Source organism: Seriola aureovittata, chromosome 5 (genome assembly GCF_021018895.1).
Source record: "Seriola aureovittata isolate HTS-2021-v1 ecotype China chromosome 5, ASM2101889v1, whole genome shotgun sequence".
In the NCBI taxonomy this organism is placed as follows: Eukaryota; Metazoa; Chordata; class Actinopteri; order Carangiformes; family Carangidae; genus Seriola; species Seriola aureovittata.
In genome coordinates this window covers 6,459,151-6,479,684 of record NC_079368.1, presented here as the reverse complement: position 1 = coordinate 6,479,684, position 20,534 = coordinate 6,459,151, and the positions used below count along the sequence as shown (strand labels likewise).

Genomic DNA, 20,534 nt, shown 5'->3' with positions numbered 1-20,534 from the left:
TAACTGGGGAGATTTTAAACATAAATCATGCGTCTGATTAACATAATATGTAGCTCTAATTTAGTGCAAGAGCTGCAATTTTAAATCTCTTTAGATTAAAATTAATGTGATGATATTTTCCATATTTGTTTTTTCCACAGATAATTTTCTCAGCAAACATCTAGACTCAGAAAGTAGGAAAAAGTACAGGTGTTATAAAGAACATCAACAAAAATCCACAAACTGAAGTGGCTCGAAGGTATTTTATTTGTACTTTTATCTCCTACTATGATATGCCAAACATTTTTTTGTAGAGAATAAAGTCTGATGTGGGCTATTATACCTTATGCAGACTTGGATGGCAAGATAGCACTTTAAAAGCTTCATAAAGTGACAGTATTTTTGGACCCCACTCCAGTAAAAGGAAGAGCTGGCTGTTCTGGCACCTGACAGGCGCTTGAATATGTCTGGTTACTAAAAAAACTGGGTTCCTCAAAGTGTGTTTGTGTATTGTCAACAATCATTATATAGTAAGGCAAAAGTGAGTGTTTGGATAAATTGTTTTTATTGTCAAGCAGCTTTGAAATGCATTATTCTACCATGGAAGCAGTCAGAGATCCAGTGCCTGAAACTATTTGCATTCAATACTGAAATGGCTGCTGTGACTAACACTGAGACTACAGTTGTGCAGGGATGGGGAATGACAAATTACCTGTGACAGTAATATTTGACAATTGCTGTGATCTTACATCAGATTACACATTCTCTAGAAAAATATTGGCGACCCAATGAATTCTCAGTGTGTAAAATGGAAAATAATATGCAACATTTGTACATTAAAATATGTTTTTTCTTTCATTTGTTATAGCTGAAGAATGTGATTTCAAATTGCATTTTGGAAAATGTGCATAAAGTGTATATTCACTCAATATCATGGATTTAAAGGTAAAAATCTGACACCAACAAGAAGAATAAATTAAAATAATCTTGTGAACAACAGTAGGCCTACTGATCGCAGTTCAAAGCAGGTTACCTGCAATCTGTAATGGATTAGACTTTTTCAAGCAACCCAACACTGCTGTTTTGTGATGTATTATCCTCTACAAAATTATATGTTCTTTGGCAATGTTTTAAATTAGTACAGTAGTTTCAAAAGATGCATTTTAACTTAAATCGAGAATAAGAAATACATATCACCGAAGTTAATGAGGCAGCTAGTGCTGACTAGCTGAGGAAAAAGTGCAGTTGATTCTTCATGTTCACATAGCTGCTATGGTGAAGTGCAGCTTGAGGCGGGGGACTCGGGGTGACAGAAGGAAAGGTGATGCAGAAAGGCACAGAGTGGGTTTCTTCCATCATGTCCCTCACCCCTGCAGCTTGAACTGGAAAGAACTGGTGCTCCATTTGCTTGTGTCACAGTTGAGCATGGTTCGCTCTGTGAAGGTCACGTTCCCTTCTGCATCTATCAAGATTATTGTATTGGTCCTAAATGGGCAAGGGCACAAGGGGATACAAGCAAACAAACACAGTCTAACATTAATGACTGAAAATGCTTGAAAAATAAATCGAAGAACACAGGGATGTGGGAGGATTAACACGGAGGACAACTACTGAAGGATCATTTAACAGTCAAATTTTCACATTTGAGGTATTTAGCCAAACACCCTTATCAAGAATGAGCAGCCAGGAGCAGACAGTGCCCTGCAAAATGACACTTTGATGGCTCTGACAAAGACTGACCCTCTGACCTTTTGGCTACAGGACAGTCTCTGTATCCACTAATCCACCGTGGCATCACAGTGCAGACAATCCCCTTTCATTTCCTCGCTGTGGAGGATTGATTACACTGGGGATTTTTATGTACCAACAGTTCTCTGCTGTCTATGATCCTGCAGTCTAACACAGTCCTGTCAGTTAGCTCAGGTGGAGAGAAACAGGGGGAGATAACAGATAGAGATTTTTGTGTGGGTGGAAGACACTGACCTTGTGCCATAATGAGGTGAGCGAACACACACCGCTGACAGAGCCTGGATCATGGGCTTACTGTAACCATCACCCTGGCTCTCCTGAGCTGGATCAGGTGCGTTCCTGTTAAACAAACACCACAATACACCTCTTTAGGAAGAGTCAGTTGCCCATTCTCTTCCATACTGTGCATGCAGCATATTTAAGTCAACACATTCCATTCATGAGCGATCCATAATGTGCATTGATACAGATGCACTGCACATTTATTTCAGTCCCTGTGTCTCACACCTAAAAGAACACAGTTGTTTGGAAACTTTCTCTTAACTCACATCTCACTGAAAATATTTCCTGCCAAAAATAAGCCGCATCATTGTCGAGTCTGGATAAATAAAAAAAAATATATATACACAACAGCGAGTTCACAAGCAAACTTGATGAGGTAGACACAAAATTCGTTGCTTGCTTGTCCACTTGCAGAAAATGCTTAAGTAAATATCAGTTCATTTTAAGCCAGTGAACAGTTTTTTTGGTATGCAACGAGCCCCTTTTTCAGATTTGATCACTCTCCATTGTCTGCGTTCGACCAGCTCCCAGTATTATTGTACTGCTTTGCAGAGGATTACAGATTCAATTAGCCCACAGACTTTGTCTAGACGTTTCACTGGGGTGTCAAGACATGCTGGGTTTACCTGATTAATGTTAAGGTCAAGTCCACTTTATAGTCTCTCGTCAAAAATTTGATGTTTGATATTTCAAATTCTGCACTTTTTCGTTGCACAAGAGAGAATTCCTTTCTACAGCCTGGGCTACAGTTCTGGCCATCATTCCTATCAGTTATGAAAAACACTTTACTCAGCATTCTCCTGTTGAGATATGTTATGTTGCTGTCAGGACTAAACACAGCTTTGCAACAGAGTTCAAGGAGAGGCCATAATGCCACAAAACTATCAGTGATCAGACAGATTTTATACAAAAGTCTACCCTAGGCAAAAAATCGTCAGGCACATAAGAACCCATAAAATCACAACTTGTCTCTGTACAGATTAAATAAACAAGACATAATGTGTAGATTAGTGAGCTTTATAGGTGCTGGTAAGCAGATCTTTTTATTTCCTTCAGACAGAGCAAAGCTGGGTGTTTTTCAAGTCCAGTTAAGCTAAGCTAAACTGAGCTAACTAAGCTGGTGGTAGCTTCATATTTATCGTAAATACATGAGAGTGCTATCAATCCTCTCCTCTAACACTCAGCATGAAAGAGAATTACTTTATTAAGTATTCCCTTAAAACTGTTTGATACACGTTCACTGTCAGCAAACTACACTATACATCACTAGTGAATGTACATGTAAAGTCCCTAAATCAAACAAAAAACTAATCCTAAACCTAAAATTATTTATACATAAATACAACTTAAAATGACGTGTTATTAGAGTGTGTGAATCTTTAGCAAGGGAATGGGCAGGTGGGAGTTCATCACTCACAGCTCTTCATTATTGAGGACATTGAGCAGCTCTTGCACCAGTCCATCACAGGACAGGGACTGGTCGTTGACAACGCTGGTGAAGTGGCGCTTGCCTTGCAGCAGTTTCTTCCATGGAGTGTCCAGCAGCGAATTACTCAAGCCATAGATTCCTGCTGAGGAGCACATGAAAAATGCAGACAAATACATACACTAGTGAGCTCTGTTAGTGACCTTGCAACATCAACATGGAAATGTCAGGCTCATATGAACGGCAGAGAGGAGAGGTTAATGTGAAATGAACGGTTTCTACAGCAACCATGTTAAAAACACAGACCTGGTTTTAGACGGATGGGCTCAGTGCTGCCTCTGTTTCCATAGTAACACACAATGTCTTGTTTGGCTCTACATGGGACACAGTAAGATAGAAAAATTAGGGATTGCATTTAGTGATGATTAAACTTGTTTATGTCTAATTATGAAGGCAGTGGCAAGAGTCATAATGTGTCTACACTGTTGAAATAAATGCAAACACAGCAAAGATGATGTTCAAAGGAGCCCTTCTGAGGGAATAATGTAAAATGGGTGCTCAGGGTGATGGAGAATATCAACAGTGCACCATGCAGTATTCTTTAATGACTAATTTTCTTTGCAGTCCCGGAAAAAAGGAATTAAGAAGGCTGTTTCACTTGTATGTGCAATTCAAATGGGAAAATACCAAACACCATAGTAATTTACAGCATTTAAATCTTATCCTAAAGGAACAACTGGGTAACATTAAGGCATCAAAATATAAATTAGCGATGCAAACACCTTTGACTACCACAAAACCATTTAGTTATGGTGTTAGATCTCTTTGCAAAGTCCTCAGTTAGAGGGAATTTATTCAGCCTGAAAAATCAGTCTGACATCAAGGGCATCTGTGACGGCTTTGGTACAGGAGAGTGAATAATAAATTATGACCAAATCCTTTGAACCAGTAGGGGAATGAATTTTTTGATGTCAATTTTATGACAGCCATACCAGTCGCATCAGTCAATCTGAAATGTGGTGCAACACTGCTTCAACATCTAACTTGGAAAGTTTCCCAGTCAAGAGCTGGCAAGACAGGAACAGAATATGCTGCTGGGCCTGTTGCTCTGCAACAAAATTTATTGGATAGTTGTAAAAGCGAAAATACAAATTAGGTGAGGGAGCTACGCCGCTGGTCCGTACCATTTATCACCACAAGTAGAAAACGTTTGCCATACAACCCATTTACAAAGATTTTATATGTGATGTTCACGGCTAAAACAAGTAGTCAATTAATCAAGTTGCTGATCGAAAGAATGTTAACCACCTAACGGCTTTACCACATTTCTTAGCAGAGTAAAGATTTGCTGCTTTTCTCTGCTTTATGTCACTGTACATAGATTATCTTTGGGGTTTAAACTGTTGGTTGGACAGCTATTTGACGACATCTCATTGGTCTGAGGTGATTATGATTGGCATTTAATTTTTACCATTTTTTAGTGTTTTATAGACCAAACAATTGCTTGATTAATTGGGAAAATATTAGGTATATTAACCAATAGTGAAAATAATCCTCAATTGCAGCCCTGGTGATGTTTATATATATCGTATGTATTTGGTTTGAATTATGATGCACAAGAAATATGGACCACGTTTTATAAACAAAGATTCTATTGTCTTTTATCTATTTGATTATCAAAGCTGGACCTCACTGTGGCTCAGACAATGACACGATTGTCCTTCTTTTCCTTTACCAAATGTTAACAGAAGCAGTGAGGATCAGCTAGGTCGACTGAGCTCATAGACAGAATGATGTAGAGAAGCTGTGACGTGATGGTAAATATGCTTACATTTCAGATTGTTCACATTCAATTAAAATCATCTGATCTCCTTTGATTTGTCAGTTTATTATTGTGTGCATCTTTCATAATTCGTTCCATGCTTTCCTCTGGGACATTATCATTTCTTTTTAACCTCTGCAAACTACCAAGGACTAAGGGGAATAATATGATGACACAGACTGACATGAGCAAACTTCACACACACTCTCACCTTCATACCCTTCAGATGATGAGAGATAAACATGCTTGCCTAAAACCCCCTGCCCCTGTGCAGAGGTCATTCTTAACTGTTTGCGCAAGAGCTGCTGTGTCTTGTGTAAATTTCCTGGGGCAGAGTGATTTCTAAAGGCCGGACAATATGTGTCCAAGCAGCTGCGAGAGAATCCTGAAAGCTGTAGGTTGACATTACACTATCCCTCTGACAACAACAAATCAAAGACCTTAATATTGTTGCCAAGTCGTCCCCAAACCCAGCTGAACAGTCTGAATAAACAACTACTTTTTCTGTGTTCCTATGGTTACTATGAACACAGCAGTACTAGCCAGTGTTGACTTGGCTGATAGCAGTCACCCCTCATACTCGCATGTACACAGTAGCTGCTCAATGGGAACCAGGTGGCACTGTAACCTGAAAGGAAATGTGAGTGTCTGTAAAGCCCCTACCTTTTGTCAGTTCGGCCGTGGGCAAACAATGTCTGAAAGACTATTTTGATACTGTGAGCAGGCACTGTGACCTGAACACAACAATACCCCAAAGACCTGGTGTCCACCCACGTACATATATACGCTTTTCCTGTAATGTGCATAAAATTGACCATGGTGTAGCAGGTGGAGGATTTGTGGAGAGATAGCTCTATTTCTGCCTTCTGAAACTGGCTACAGTATTGAGAGTCCTATCAGGTGTGCTGTGGCTTGATTTGGGCTGAGATGAAGGAACAGCAGGAGGTCAAGGCAAATGGACAGAGAGAGAACGAGGAGGGAAGAGTCGAAAAACAGGCTTTTTCAGATGTCTGTCAGAGACGTAATCAGTATGCTGCCTGGGAGATGTTCTAATGAAGAGTCCTCTGTACTGAGGCCGCGGAGCAGTTTCCCCATCGCCAGCTGTGGTGTAGTTGCCTAGAGATGGTTGGACGAGCTTTCAACATTATCAGCACAGAATGGTGATTGGCATGTTGGTAGGGGCTCCTGGGTAATGACAACATGTACTCTCATATCCAATCACACACATCTGTGCATGTACACCCACACATGCAGACACTAAAAGCATGGAATGGAAAAAACAGACTTGACTTGTCCATTTTTAATAATTTTTCTCCATGCAGGCAGGAAAACTGGCTCCACGGATGCTAATGTTGGTCTGTGAGTTGGTCCACTGTGTGATCCAGACCGAAATATCTCAAAAACTATTGGATAGACTACTATGAAATTTGGCACAGATTAACATTACCCATAGGCTGAACTGTAATAACCTTACTGATCCACTGAGGTTTCATATAACACCATTATGAGGTCAAAATTTCAATTTCCCCAATGCTGTGGATGATGATTAAATACTTGAAAACCTAATGACATTCCCATCAGCCTCAGCTGAACTTTGTGTTTGGTCTTTATCAGCTAATATTAGCATGCTAACATGCTAAACTACAATGCTGAACATACTGTACTTAACATCAGCATGTTAGCATTGTCACAGTGAGCATGTTCACATATAGCCCAACTACTAGCATGGCTGTACACTCCTGTCTCCTTATGTGGAGATATATGGTAAAATGATTTCATCATTATAAATAATACTGACATACCATTTCAACATCAGCTACTTTATGTGGCCAAAAAGGTGACCTCCGACTTGATAAATAGAAGACCGTAATGTTCTTTTATAACTTTATACTGAAATCTTATCTCACCTGACCTGGAGTCTTGCAAAATTAGCCTGCATAAGATCAGACAGCCATTCATAGCAGGATAAAAGAAGGGAAAAATGTAGTGGGATTCAGATCTCCTGTCTGATAAAAACTTATGACCCCATGTTAAAAACTACAGAGCCAGAATCAACATTATTTTAATTTTTTGTGGCGATTTTTGGACATCTGGATTCACTCAATGAATAATGAAGGCTATATTTGAGGCTATTTACTGTGAGCATCTACTGACAATTCTATTCAGTACAAAATCATGTTTTATTCCACAGAAACTGAATGTGTTTTCTCATAAGTAACCTTACAAGCACCTGGAAAAAATACTATTTCCAATAGTAATAGTTCCTTTTTAAAATGTTCGGAGTTCATCCACCCCGATACTGTGGAATGTGCGTATCTGCTGCGCCACTGTTTTTCTTTTTCAGCTCCAACAAGTTTCTGCCAAGAATTACAACACATGGTTTGAGGCCATAAGATTGAACCACTTTCTTAAGTTGTTTTTATAAAATAGCCACACTCTGCTTGACTGAAAATGCATTAAGGGTAGCATTTCTTTGCAGGCAACATCAGAGGAAATATTCATTAAAATGGATAATCTCTGGGCACTGACTTTAAAGCTAGAGTGACATAAAGTGGGATCAAAAACCAACGCTATAGAAAAGTCAGATGAAATGTTGGATATGGAGCCATGAGAGCATCAAGCTGAGAATATCTGAGATCAAAATATATATGGTATTAGCTCCACTGGGGGAAGGCTCAGCGTGATGTTTTGGAAATGCACGGCTGCCACTGACCACATCACTTGCACACCACTCAACATGGTTGTAGACTGCTAATCAAGGCAATACTGGTTTAACAAGTATCACAATTAAAAGACAGGAAACCCAGAAATCCTGGCCTGAGTGAAATATGTTAATGCATCTGGGGTGTGTATTAAGTTTACACCCTTTCTCTCCAAAGCATCTCAATGAGGGTGATCACAGGCTCTCTACAAAATGAGTGAAGACAGGTTGTGCTAAAAAAAAGATGACACATATCGTCCCACACCAGCACTACATCATAAATCACGTCTCTACTTACAGATGAATGAGATATCCTCTATCCACCAGATGTAGTTATTGATCTGGAAAGAAACTAGACGCCTTATTTCCTCTAACCTGCTGGGCACACCACAGTGTAAATGAATGGGCTTGTAATGACTAAGTTTATTCAATAGATGTAGGCTGGCTTTCTATTACTGTGTTATCTCTATCTGCAGTGGACGTGGCTCTCAGACGGGTAGTTGAGGGGAAATCCTATACAGTTATCATCATCGCAACAAAAAACACAGGGCGTCTTTCACTTTGTTGGTGTCTCATGAGCATGAGGTGGCACCTTATTCTCTCATTAAGGTGAAACACGACAGACAAAAACATTGTTTATTTCATACACTGGTCAATTTTGAGATTTTGGGATATTTTGCATCCATAACATGTTTCAGTCTGTATCGTTGTCATTGTAAAGTATTATTGTAAAGCTCTCACTCTCCTGCACAATGTTGTGGTCAAAACTGGTCACACCCTTTGTATCAGCAACAAGTTGTGAAAGTGAAAATTGTGAAATCTTGACATTTTACAATACACACGCTGTTTTCTCAAAATTAGCTTTTTTCCTCATAGTCTGAGCCAGAAATCTCCGCTTCATTTGCACTTACATAAACCAACCAACTTTCCAGTTTTATTCCTATAATAATCTATATTCTCAAGGTTTTTACACAGGGTTTATTTATATATTATTAATAGCCTTATTTATATAACATTTTATTCCTAAAATATAAGTATAAATTGATTTTTTATGGTTCTGGAGTATTTACAGATTTACGGAGCAATAAAAAAGATACCCATATGCCTCATTTGCATATTTACTGTATATAAAATTTAGGACACTTGTAATACATAAAATAATTGTCTTAATGCAAGAAATCAACTGAGGAAGTTGTTGTTATTTATTAGTTTAAAAAAAGTGACAGCTTGGCCATCTAGCTGCTGTTATCTGTTCAGCCCAATGTGAAAGAAGAATTCAAAGGGTTCCCAAAGGCTGAAATAAAAGTGATACTTCTGGATTGAAGCTGCAACTAGCTATTTTGTGCAGATACTACAAACTTGGGACTGTCCTTAAACTCCTTCATCAAACAGCAACCGTCCAATTATGGCTTAGCAAGCATAACTCGGCACAGCAGGCCTAACCAGCTTTGGTGTGTGCATGTGCATAGAGAACTACTAAGAGCAATACTGCGCATGCAAAGATTTTGGAGGGTGGTGTCTCTTTTAATCTTTCAAAAACAAAAGCCAAGGACCATTTTATATTACAGTACTTTGTGGGGTTATGTTATGGATGCCACTACTTCTGTATCAGAGTTAGGGATAATATGAATGACACTGTGTTGCTTTTTACTGGATTTGGGGAAGTTTTTTTCCTTCAGCGACCGCAGCCAAACATTTTACCTTAGATAGCTTTATGTTTGCCAAACACACTGGTTAATCCTCAGAGTAAAAGGCTTTTCTTTTACATTTAAAGTGAAAACATAACATTGGAAAAGCATAAACATAAATCTAATCTCAGTCGTGCTTGTCCAAATGTCTAAGATACGTTGTCAAACAGTGTCACATTAGAATAAAATATCAGTCTGATTTGAACCATTTCCTTCTCATACTTATAACAGTAGGACAAACTGGCTCTATGCTGCAATGCAAGAACAAATGCTGAACAGTGCCTCAGCTTGTATCATCGATGCTTTAGCTAAATAAGTCTTTTTGAATGATTTCTTGTACCTAGTCACCAAGTCCATATTTAAGACCTTTTTACAGGTTAATCATTTTTATAACAAGTCAGCTGGAAACATTGAAATCAAGGACACATTGTTTCAATAATTTACATCATAACCATCATACTGGAGGTAGGCAGCAATGATTAGCTACCATCATAGTTTTTAAAAATAACTAGAGCAGTGCCTGTTGGTAGGGGCTGATTGCTTGGCCTGTGTTAATTCAGCTTGCAGCTTTCTTGAGAGCATCATCCAAACAACTTCAAATTCAGCACTGCACTTCCTTAGGTGAGTGGTTTTTGAGAAAATTGAAATACAGACAGAAATTCCTATATTTATAGTGGTTATATAAAGCCAGTGTATCTTTGTAACCTCAACAGTGCTAAACCTGTAGGAGAAGGGATGTACAAGCATAAATAAATCCCTTTTGAGAGGAGATCCTGCTTGAGGCCATGTTAACAGAATACACAGATCATGACACCAAACTCCACTGTGTAAACCCTGATTTTTTGTCTCCCCCAGCAGGGATATGTGCTGGAGCTGAACCGCCAACCTCTCCCTGGCAGAAACTGAGACCTGTTTCCATGCCAGTTGTCTGCAGGGGTCTCCACCATGACAGCTATCTCAGAATGCACTGATCCCACTTTGATTTTTCTCTTTTTTTACCAGGTCACCAAATTTAGTCAAATTAGGCCGGTGAGGCTGACAAAGGAAAAAAAAAAGAAAAAAGAACTCATTATTTTTAATGCTGTCTAGATTTCTTTGTCTGAAACCCTGAAACATGAACAGGTGTTTCTTTAGAACTTTAATGCTGGCTCTTTCACAGCTCAACATCTGAGATTTCTTTTCGGCTCTGCCTGCTTTGCACTCCAGAGATGAACACGCTGCCTTTGTGGTTTCATTCCAAGGTAAGACAAGGCCAGAGGAACAGAGTTACAACCTACTCTCCACAAGTTTAAAACTCTTTGAGTTAAAATCCTATAGTATGCAGGAATCTGCCAGTGTCTCTGGTGTGTCGACCATCAGAAGTCACCTGGTGACACCCACACAGTACAACAAAGAACTTGCCTAAACATCCGACAGCCTTAGGTAGACATATTACCTATTTTTCCTAAGTCTCTGGAATAAATTTCAGATTGCTTGTGAAATGTATCACGTTGAAGGTATGGCTGCTTACTGGAAGACAAGTGTCAGTTTTTACAACCAAAACTTGGTGCAACGATTCTCACAATGTTAACATATCAGCTTTCTCAGTGGATGGACCAGACAGTCAAATGGATTTCACCAGACCTTTCACTCACTTGAACTCCGCTGTGATGAGGTTGAAGCCGTTGTACAGGTGGCCTTCTGTAGACACCTTCTTCAGGTAGGAGTAACTGTCCAGATCTTTGTCCATAAGATAGTTAGACACTAGAAATCCTGCAGAACGCCAACAGCAAGAAGGAATGGTTCTTAAATTATGCACTCGATAAACCAGCCTCGTTGTTAATAATAAATACAAGACAGATGTATGAAACTTGCGGCAAAAACAAAGTCATGAGACCTTTCAAGGTGTAGCACAAAATGCAATATTGCTTTTAGATGAAGTTGCTAGAGTAGACCTAATGTATTAGGAGCAGCTAAAGCATAGAACTGAAGTGTAAGAGGACACTTGAGATGTATGAGTTAACAGTAGGCTTCTTAGCAGTGACTATAGTTGTGATTCGTGTCATGGCTGCCTCACCTCTTCCTTGTGCATCAGGGTTGGGACGTCCTTCCATGTAGTTGGTGATTGCAGCCAGCTTGCCCCTCTTGCTGATCCCCAGCCATGATCCTCCTTCCTTACCATACTCCAGGTCCAGGCCTGGTTAACAACAAAAGTAGCAGAATGTTTATCAAGCGCAGACTTCATCTTGAGGTAACACACATTGTAAACTGTTAGTAGCCATTCGGCAAGCCGTTATATTGATGAAAATAACTGTCACAATATATCAAATCAAGAAGACCTGAACTTCGTTGTGTGGGATTAATAAATGTTTCCTTTACTCTTCTGAGAAAATGCAACACTCTGGCAGTATTGCTTTAGTAATGTAATTTTCCATGTTTTTGCAGATTTCCCTGAGTGGTTTAAAGCGGCTATTTGTAAGTTTCCTCTACCGCTGAACGTGGTTTCTTCCCGGGAGTGGGTTGTTGAGCTTCAGCCATCGCTGCGTTTACCAGAGGTAATAATACGCCCTCCGAGCAGTGCTATGCCCTTCAGGGCATATCGGAGGATACAGTGAGTCACTATCAGAAAGTGACAGGATGGGTCGGGGTTATTTGGTTAGCAGTAGAAAACGCCACAGAGACAAAGAGTTAACATTGCCGTTACTTTCCACCACTGGAGACAGATCTTGGTGAATAAAGGAATAAAGTTTGATGCTGAACTCTTCTAGACTGGTAAGTAAACAGCTGTTAATGCTAACATTAACTGTGTACCGATAGCAAAACTTACAAATAGCTCCTTTAAGAAACATACAATATGTTCAATACAGGTCAGTCTACCCTAAGAAGTACATAGAGTAATTTTCATGATGTTTCCTGGAAAGAACCAGGTGATTTGGTAGTTATTATAGGGAAACCAAGATAGTGTACAGTTGGTAGATTTCTGATTTGTTAACTACAAAGAACTGGAAGCATTTTTAGTCATTGAGCTGTACATACAAAAATATGAGACTTGTCAACAGGCAAGCATACAAGTAAACACACGAAAAATACGTTTTCCAATAATAAACCAATAATGAATAATTATTATATGTTTTGTAAAAAGTCCTATTTCTCCAACAATGAGTGGCAAATTACATAATTCTTTGCAGGAAACTTTCTAGAAAACTGTTAAAGCTTTAACTGAACATTGACCTTAATCTCATAGGTTATCTTATTCTCCATTTTCTACTTCACTGCTAAGAACTCAGTGAGGCGAGCTTTGAAGCAAAATGCCCTTCCTCCACATATAAAAGGCAGTAAGAAAACACACTTAACACACTGAGTAGCCTACATTAAGATAGATCTGATGAAATACAGAGCTTAGCAAATGATACAATCTTCCTGGACTGTAACTGTCACTAAAGCAGTAGAGCAAGTGTATGAGGAATATATCCTTTAATATATTGATTGGAGTACAATTATGTACAGTTTTGACGGTTATGAAGTTAAATCAATCCATCAATAAATCAGTTGTTTTCTTTCCACATTCCTCTTCCTCGTCTGACACAGAAAAGGTGGGGCCCAGTAAAGTCTACTGCCCTTCGTGGTGATCAATAAAGACAGGTCCACTTACACTGACAGTGACCAAGGCAGCCAAACGCTCTTATTCCTCTGGGGGTGGAAAGCTAGTCCGATCCCACTGGGAGCTATAGCTTACTTCCCTTCTCGTCATGCTATGTCTCCTTCAGGGCCTTGCCTCTGCCCCCCCCACAGCCCCACAGATAAGGCAGAGCCATTTATTCCTGTCACATCGCATAAAAGCAGCCATCAATTAAGGGCCCACTACTGGAGTCCTGACCCCTCTATTACAGAGGGGAGAGGAGACTGATGAACAACGAGGCTATCTCTGCGTTTCCTCCTTCAGCAGAAAGAAAGGATGATTGATTTCCTCTGCTTGGCTATAATGTGTATTGGACATCAGTCAATTAAATATAGTTTACCACGGGGGGATATGTCCTGTGACGGAGCAGAGGAGTAGTGGATTCTGAGGTGAAGGAGACAGATTTTTTCTTGATTATTGAAAGGCATTTAGCCTCGAATAAAACTGTATATGGATGCTACTAAAAACTCCACAACTGCTGCCTTTTCACAAAGTCACACAGAGCTAAAAGAGAAAGTTTTAACGTGTAGTACAGGTTCCAATTGTCTAGATTTAACACATCCTTCTACATCAATTAAACATGTTGTCTGCTGCTTGATTTTGTATTCTTTATTTGCAAATTTTTACTGTTCGGCAGGTTCTCCCTTGCAAAAGTGCCTTCCAACAATAATGAGACTTAACTGGTTAATTAAAGGTAAATAGAGGCAAACACCTACATTTCAAGGGTCTTTTCAAGTTCAGGTCTAACTTGCTTTATGTTTACTCATTATTTCTTGTTAGGACAAAGAAAGAAGTTATTAATTCAGTGCTCTTTGCTTCACTATTAACTTGTGGTCGTGAGGTGGATTCAAATGTGACTTACCGCTGAGGATCTCACTGTTAGTGCCCCAGAAGTCTGCAGCTTTGGATGGCCTGTTGTAGAACTCATCTCTGTTTGCAGCCAAAATTAGCCTGAGGAGACGGAAAAGAGCGGTTGGAGGAGTTGTTTTGTTATTTTTGTTCATGCTGTGAGTCTTGTTCATTTGCTCTTGACGTGAAGCACTGAGGTGTTACAGAGGGCCATCAGTGGTCTGAGCAGGAGATCCATCATCAGCAGCTCATTCATCATCTTGAACACATATCTCATATCCTTTCTTCTCTCTCAGTTGGCATTTGATCATATGTTTATACCATGCAGCTCTTAAGAAAAAACTGTTGTGTCTTTGCTTTATCTGTGACCCTTGCAGACCTTCCAAATGGTTAACAATCTAAGAATATAAGCTACTGTGCTCTCTGTTGTTAGATAAGTACTTGAGTGTCACTTCTAAATGCAGCGTAATCGTTCATCCTTTCTATAACATGCTAACAGAAGACCTTTTTTCTTGCCCATGATTTACACAGGTCATCGTTGTACAAATGAGTTGCTGGATTGTTTGCCATTGACTCAGTTTTCTGCACACCATGTTGTAGGCTTTCCACCTTAATAAAGGCAGCTGATGTGTCCAGGAGCCTTCAAAGAGAGTATTTTATTTTAAATTTAACTGAGCAGGATGCAGAGGATAAGAAAGGTCAGAAGGCGGAGGGTGTCCTTTTGATGATGACCAAAGGAAAGAGGATCAAAAAGAATAAGATGGCCAAAGGACAAGCCAATATAACACTTATAGACAACAAATTTTAACACAGAGGAAGTAAAGGGAAAAAGAACTTCATCCAAACGACTATAGAGTACTGTCTGTATCAGTGTAACACAGCAGCTTGGTGCAATTGCTTTTTTTATTTTCATGTTTTTTTTAATGTTTTACATATACTCTAAATTACTATGATCAGATTCCACAGTGTTGAAGATTATTGAATTCCTTTCCTTCCTTTCAGTCTTCTTAAACCCCAGTGACTAATCATTAACAGTCATTAAACTCATGCTGTGTTGGCAAACACCGTATCAAAACCCACTGGACTTTTTTTCCCCTAATACCGTACATCTGGCTGAATTTAAAAAAATGTCCATAAAATGACGTACACCACATCTCAAATACTTCCATCTGATCAAAAGGTGCAGACATAAAAAATAGTCTTTAATATTTCACTAAGAGAAAAAAATCAGAAAGCTTCAGTGAAGAGTTTGAATGAGGCGATACAGAATATATATGTACAGCAGTGTGGAAAAAGATAGTTTTCCAACCTAAAAACTACTTATTTTAAGAAAGGAATTTTTGATCTAGAGGGTTAAAACTATTTGAATTTTTGCAGAAATCTGTGGCAGATTTAGGCAAATTATCTCATTTACATCTCATTTTGCAAAGCTGGCTGTGCCTGCCTCGCATCAGTAACCTCTGCAGGTGGTTTATCCAATTCTAAATCTGTTTTTATTGCCAAAGCAAAACTACAACACAAACATTTACTGCTACAAACAAGAGTGAACAGCCTGAACAAGATCGTGAGCTGATTTAAAATAAATCACCTTGAAATGTGACTCTGCGGTCTGACACAGGCTGCCTGTCAGTTAAGCACTGCACTACACTATGACCTGCATTATTACTCAGCGTGTCAGTGAGTAATTATGTCATTAGACTCATGACCATTAACAGCTACAAACTGCATTGTGACCTGTATCTAATGCAACGCTAGCTATAACTTTCTAAATGCCTTTACTAGCAGGTCACTATTGTCAATTGTGGAGCAAAGAAGCATAAAATCACTTAGTGGCTTTATATCCTCACTCAGCATCTATTACCCACTATTCACGTAGCGACACACATGCACACAAGTCTTCATCCAGCTCATCTCCCATTCAGCAGTTATGAAACAGAAAAAACAAATCTTCCCTTTGCTTAGAGGAAAAGATGACCTCTCATTATTGCACCATGCGAATTTCGTAAACATAAATTAACAACAGAGTATTGTGGACTTACGTAGTCTATGGTGTGTAACCATATAAAGGAATTGCATAACAAGTTGCCTCTATAACTAACTGTTGCACATTTATAGAATTAGAGTTAAAGGTCACTGAGATATATATTTAAACACTGCAGAGAAGCACTTAAACACCCTTTGGGCAAACTCCACAGGCCAGAAAAAGGGGCGAATTAAATTTATTGACCTCCACAATGGCTGTACATTTCCTCTGAGTTTGGCAATGGTTCCCCTATTAATCTTTCAGGATGGGAGCGTGGTTCCTGAGTAAGAGCAAGCAGATAAACCAAACTGACCTAATAGGGGTCAACCTCTGTGCATCAAAGGCTAATGAAAGCCTTTTCCCATGGCACTGTGTGGGCCACCACTGCTCTGGAAAACAAAGCTTACACTAATGATGCTGCACAAGAGAGAGCATCTGCTATCAGATCCTGCGGGGGAAAATCACATGTGAGCAGCTCAGATCCCAGTGACAGTCAGCCAGCTGCATCATGTACAAGGGATGGTAAGCAGCAGAGAGGTATCAAAGCTGCTCAACTCTGTTTTTATTTATTCAACAAACACAGTGGTTTGCAGACTTGGCAGCAGCCTCAGTAGGTTTTTCTTGTAGATTTATATGACCCATGACCTTTCATCTTGCATTAATGTCATGTTAAAAAATCAACCAGCTGTTCTGTGACGTGGTATATTGGTACATAGCTACAATTCTATGTTATTAGCTGTATCCATTCATTGTCCCCAGAGGAAACTGTTTTTGATGACAATGTTACTACTATACTGTGTTTCATCAGACCAATACTAATCGCTGCAGGGAAAGTCAGGGGTTCACCAAAATTATTAGGGCTGATCCTCTGGGGAACATGAATGTGAATGAATCTGAACAAAATTTGATGGCAGTCCAACCAATAGCTGTTGAGAAAGTTCAGTCTGGCCAAAAGTGAAGGACCACTGCCCTCCATGGTTCAAGCCTGACTAAAAATATCAAAATCTATTTGAGAGTTTGCCATGAAATATGGTGAGCACATTCATGCTCCCAAGAGGATCAATCTTTTATATTTTTGACACTCCATGACCTTCCTCTTGAGCAAGTGTTGGGCCAAAATGTCGACTTGCTTACCAAATATATGATAATTTAATTGGTAGATTGCCACAAGTGACATCTTACTCCTATGGTGATAAACAGTTTCATCCCTACCACTGCAAAAGCTGTATGAAACTGTCATAATGGTGTTTGTTTCGTCCATCACTTTCATCTTGTTGGGTGCAATGAACATAGCAGACTCTAGGGACTGCTAAGTGACACTGATTAACCTCAAAGAGGTGCTGCAATTACTAGTCAAATCATATTACAATGCTGGTTGGCTGATTACAGCATGGCTCTCATTCTAACCAGATGAAAATGTTGAAATAAAAAAAAAAAATCTCAGCATGTGGGTAATCATAGAGTCATTCGTGCTGAACATGAACCCATTTAACCCCTTCAGATATATTCCTGTCATTTTGTGCTGTAGGAGTGTAATAATTGTACATAATGAAAGTTTAAACTTGCCTTCAGTCCAGTTTAGTATCCTGCACATTTCTTTTGATTTATACATCACCATAAGCATAAGAAAACTACTTCTGCAACTAGTAGTCTATATATAGCACTGATGTAACCGCATTAAAGCACAGTACGTTTCACCTTTCCCCAGGTTTAGGTCTGAGTCAGTGCTCATAACACACCTCTGATGTGATCTCCTTAGGCGGGGTCAGACTCCCAGCGGGAAGGACAGAGATGGACTATGGCCAGGTAGAGAGCTCACTCTCAAACTCTGGGGGGATTATAATAAGCTGGACTTCACAACACACTGCATCTCACTTTAACTGCTTGTACTGCACTGGTCTATGCTGCCCTGCCCACTGAGAGGAGTTAGCATTTACTGCTGGGTAGTCCACATGGAGATAACAGAAAGATTCATCCAGCAGTTTAAAAAGCAACATTTGAGATAAAATAGTTTGTTTTCTGCAATTATTGTAATGCTGCCAGTGCTAAGAACATTATGTGCAAGACATGACTGGTGAAGTCTTGAATAGCTATTTATGTTATTTCATAGACACCTATGACACTGTCAAAGGCGAAAGCACATCATGACTTTAAAAGTAGATAAAAGCTTATACACATACACATCTATAAAACGGATGAAACGACTACAGAAAATAAATTATTTTCCCTTAACACCTTTGTAACTATACTGCTGTTTGTATGTGTTTGCACCTCTGCTAAAAGCTCTAAGTGTCAGACTAGATCATCCTGGAACACGATGAAATAGGGAACATTGCCGCATCATCACAGTATGACAGCAGCAACTTAATTTATCAACCTTACTGCTTTTTTCCCTTATATACACATTTTATATATATTATATATATATATATATATATATATATATGGTATCTGAATGTTCTGTAGCTGGATATTAGCTGCATGTTCATTGAAGGTATATGATGCAGACTCTGAGTGAAATATTCAGACCCAGCACTGTGTTTTTTCTCTAGCAGTATCAAAAAGAAAACAAATCCAACTTGACATATCGGGTATGTTTAAAAAATAGCCTCATAACATTGTTTATCAAGATGGACTGAACAGTGGGTACTTCAGGATTTTAAAGGTTAGCACAATCATACTATACTGAATTCAAAAGTGAACAGGAGCATATGATATTTGACCCTAATCTTGTTGTTTCTCCACTTGCTGCTTGACTTCAGATTCATGAGGTTAGCAGAGCGAATGAACTGTATTTTAGAATGCCATATATCAACTGCTCTATCAAAGTGCTCATAAGCAACATATCTTGGCCACATATCTCGGCAACATATCCCAGGTTTGCACTTATGTGTGTTACTGTGCTCTCTGACCTTTGTACACAAAAAGGGGTTGATTAAAGACATTAAGATTTTTGGTTATATTTTTGTAGTGCCAAGTTTTGGTGGAGTAATTCCGAAAAGCCATTACCTCTGTCACAAGTTTGAATGAAATTGAACATGTGTATAGTACAATTAGTGTCAATATGTAATGAGAGGGATATTTGCTCTACCTGTAGGCATTTTTGGATGCAGGCCGGGGGTCAAACTTGAAGAAAATTATACACATGGATGTAGTGGGGGATTGATGACTGGGTTTTCACTCAGTCCGCATCTGCCTTCAAATCTTAGTCACATCTGACAAAAAGAAGTAAACAGAAAAATAAATGAGTAAGCACCTGTGTTTAGTGTTGGTGTATGGAAGTGTGGTACGTGACAGTATGAGTATTGTAAAGATTAAGACGGTTCAAATTGTGCAATATTATACAGATAGAGATAACGGCAGCTAAAGGTGTTCCTCACTGTCTGATTTCATAGAGCATATATCATGAAGAAAACGACTTGGGAATGATCCATATCTTTGGGATGCACTCATCAGAATACTTACACAGTGTACTTGGGTATAGGACAAACAAATGGACCATCCAGAGTGCATGCTGTGTTTACCCCTGTGAACATGTTCAGAATGACAAATGTCAACTATGAGTGCAAAGGTAGAAAATAAGTAACAGAAGATCAGAGGCTCCGCAATTGATCACAATATCATTCAATGATGTAGGTAGGGTACGGCAATCATCTGATACTGCCAAGCCGGAATCATATAGCTTCTTATTAAACAGTTAACAAGTTATCGGTCTAAAAACACTGCGTTAAACAAGTGAGTAGCATTGTGTCAAGCTATTAATAGTTGCTAGCCAAACAGCATAGCCACTGTCTGTTATGTATGTGGCTGCGAACATACAAGTCCTGCCTTGCATACCATACAGTGGTTAAGTAAAATTTTAACATAAATGGCTAGATCTACCTCTAACAGCAAACTAGTTTCAGCATAACTTGGTAACCTTATCAGTAACCAGCTAACGTTAGCATTGTTACAGTCAATAACGGAAAGATGACAGAGAGACAAACCAAGCAAACTTTACGTACCTAAACTTAGCTATTTGCGCCACACTAGACTGCGAATAATATTTGTTCGGCTAGTCGTTTGACGGCTGACTCTGTTTACGGTGGTGTCGGCTATCTGGATTCACTGTCCCTTTACACTCGCTGTCGACAACTAAAGGGAAGTGCTCAAATAGAGTGACCTCGATTTGTGTCTCCAGTCGTTTCATAAGCCTCTACAGCGGGTGTGAAGATTTATTTTCTCCTCGTTGTCCTGAATCCCGCCCACCCCGGCACTTCAAATATATAAAAACGAGTGCACTTCCAGCAGGGCTCTGAAGTTCACTCTGATTGGTCGGTTTACGGCACTAGAAGAACCACCAAGCTGACATTCTGTA

The 20,534-nt window shown here is 39.3% G+C and overlaps 1 protein-coding gene across 2 annotated transcripts; it reads right to left on the bottom strand.

Moving 5' to 3' along the window:
* Positions 1-223: 223 nt before the first annotated feature.
* tango2 (transport and golgi organization 2 homolog (Drosophila)) lies at positions 224-20,348 on the bottom strand. 2 transcript variants are annotated; one of them, XM_056377254.1, is made up of 10 exons: positions 20,182-20,348; positions 19,643-19,703; positions 19,269-19,392; positions 14,168-14,256; positions 11,704-11,823; positions 11,282-11,399; positions 3,743-3,810; positions 3,428-3,578; positions 1,963-2,067; positions 224-1,464 (listed from the first exon to the last, which is right to left on the bottom strand). In XM_056377254.1, exons 3-10 carry the CDS (start codon positions 19,322-19,324, stop codon positions 1,344-1,346), a joined length of 828 nt encoding a protein of 275 aa, XP_056233229.1. In that variant the 5' UTR covers positions 19,325-19,392; positions 19,643-19,703; positions 20,182-20,348; the 3' UTR covers positions 224-1,343. The 2 variants fall into 2 exon arrangements, with proteins under 2 accessions (XP_056233229.1, XP_056233228.1); XM_056377253.1 differs by having other exon boundaries at positions 3,428-3,581; positions 20,182-20,347.
* Between the last annotated feature and the right edge of the window lie 186 nt (positions 20,349-20,534).

Excerpts from the sequence above, each read along its gene's own strand:
- tango2 (XM_056377253.1), bottom strand. The coding sequence starts at position 19,324 with ATGTGTATAATTTTCTTCAAGTTTGACCCCCGGCCTGCATCCAAAAAT. Across the intron at positions 11,400-11,703 it reads CCCTGATGCACAAGGAAGAG|GATTTCTAGTGTCTAACTAT; the intron begins GTGAGGCAGCCA and ends GGCGTTCTGCAG. Across the intron at positions 1,465-1,962 it reads TCACCTCATTATGGCACAAG|GACCAATACAATAATCTTGA; the intron begins GTCAGTGTCTTC and ends TTGCCCATTTAG.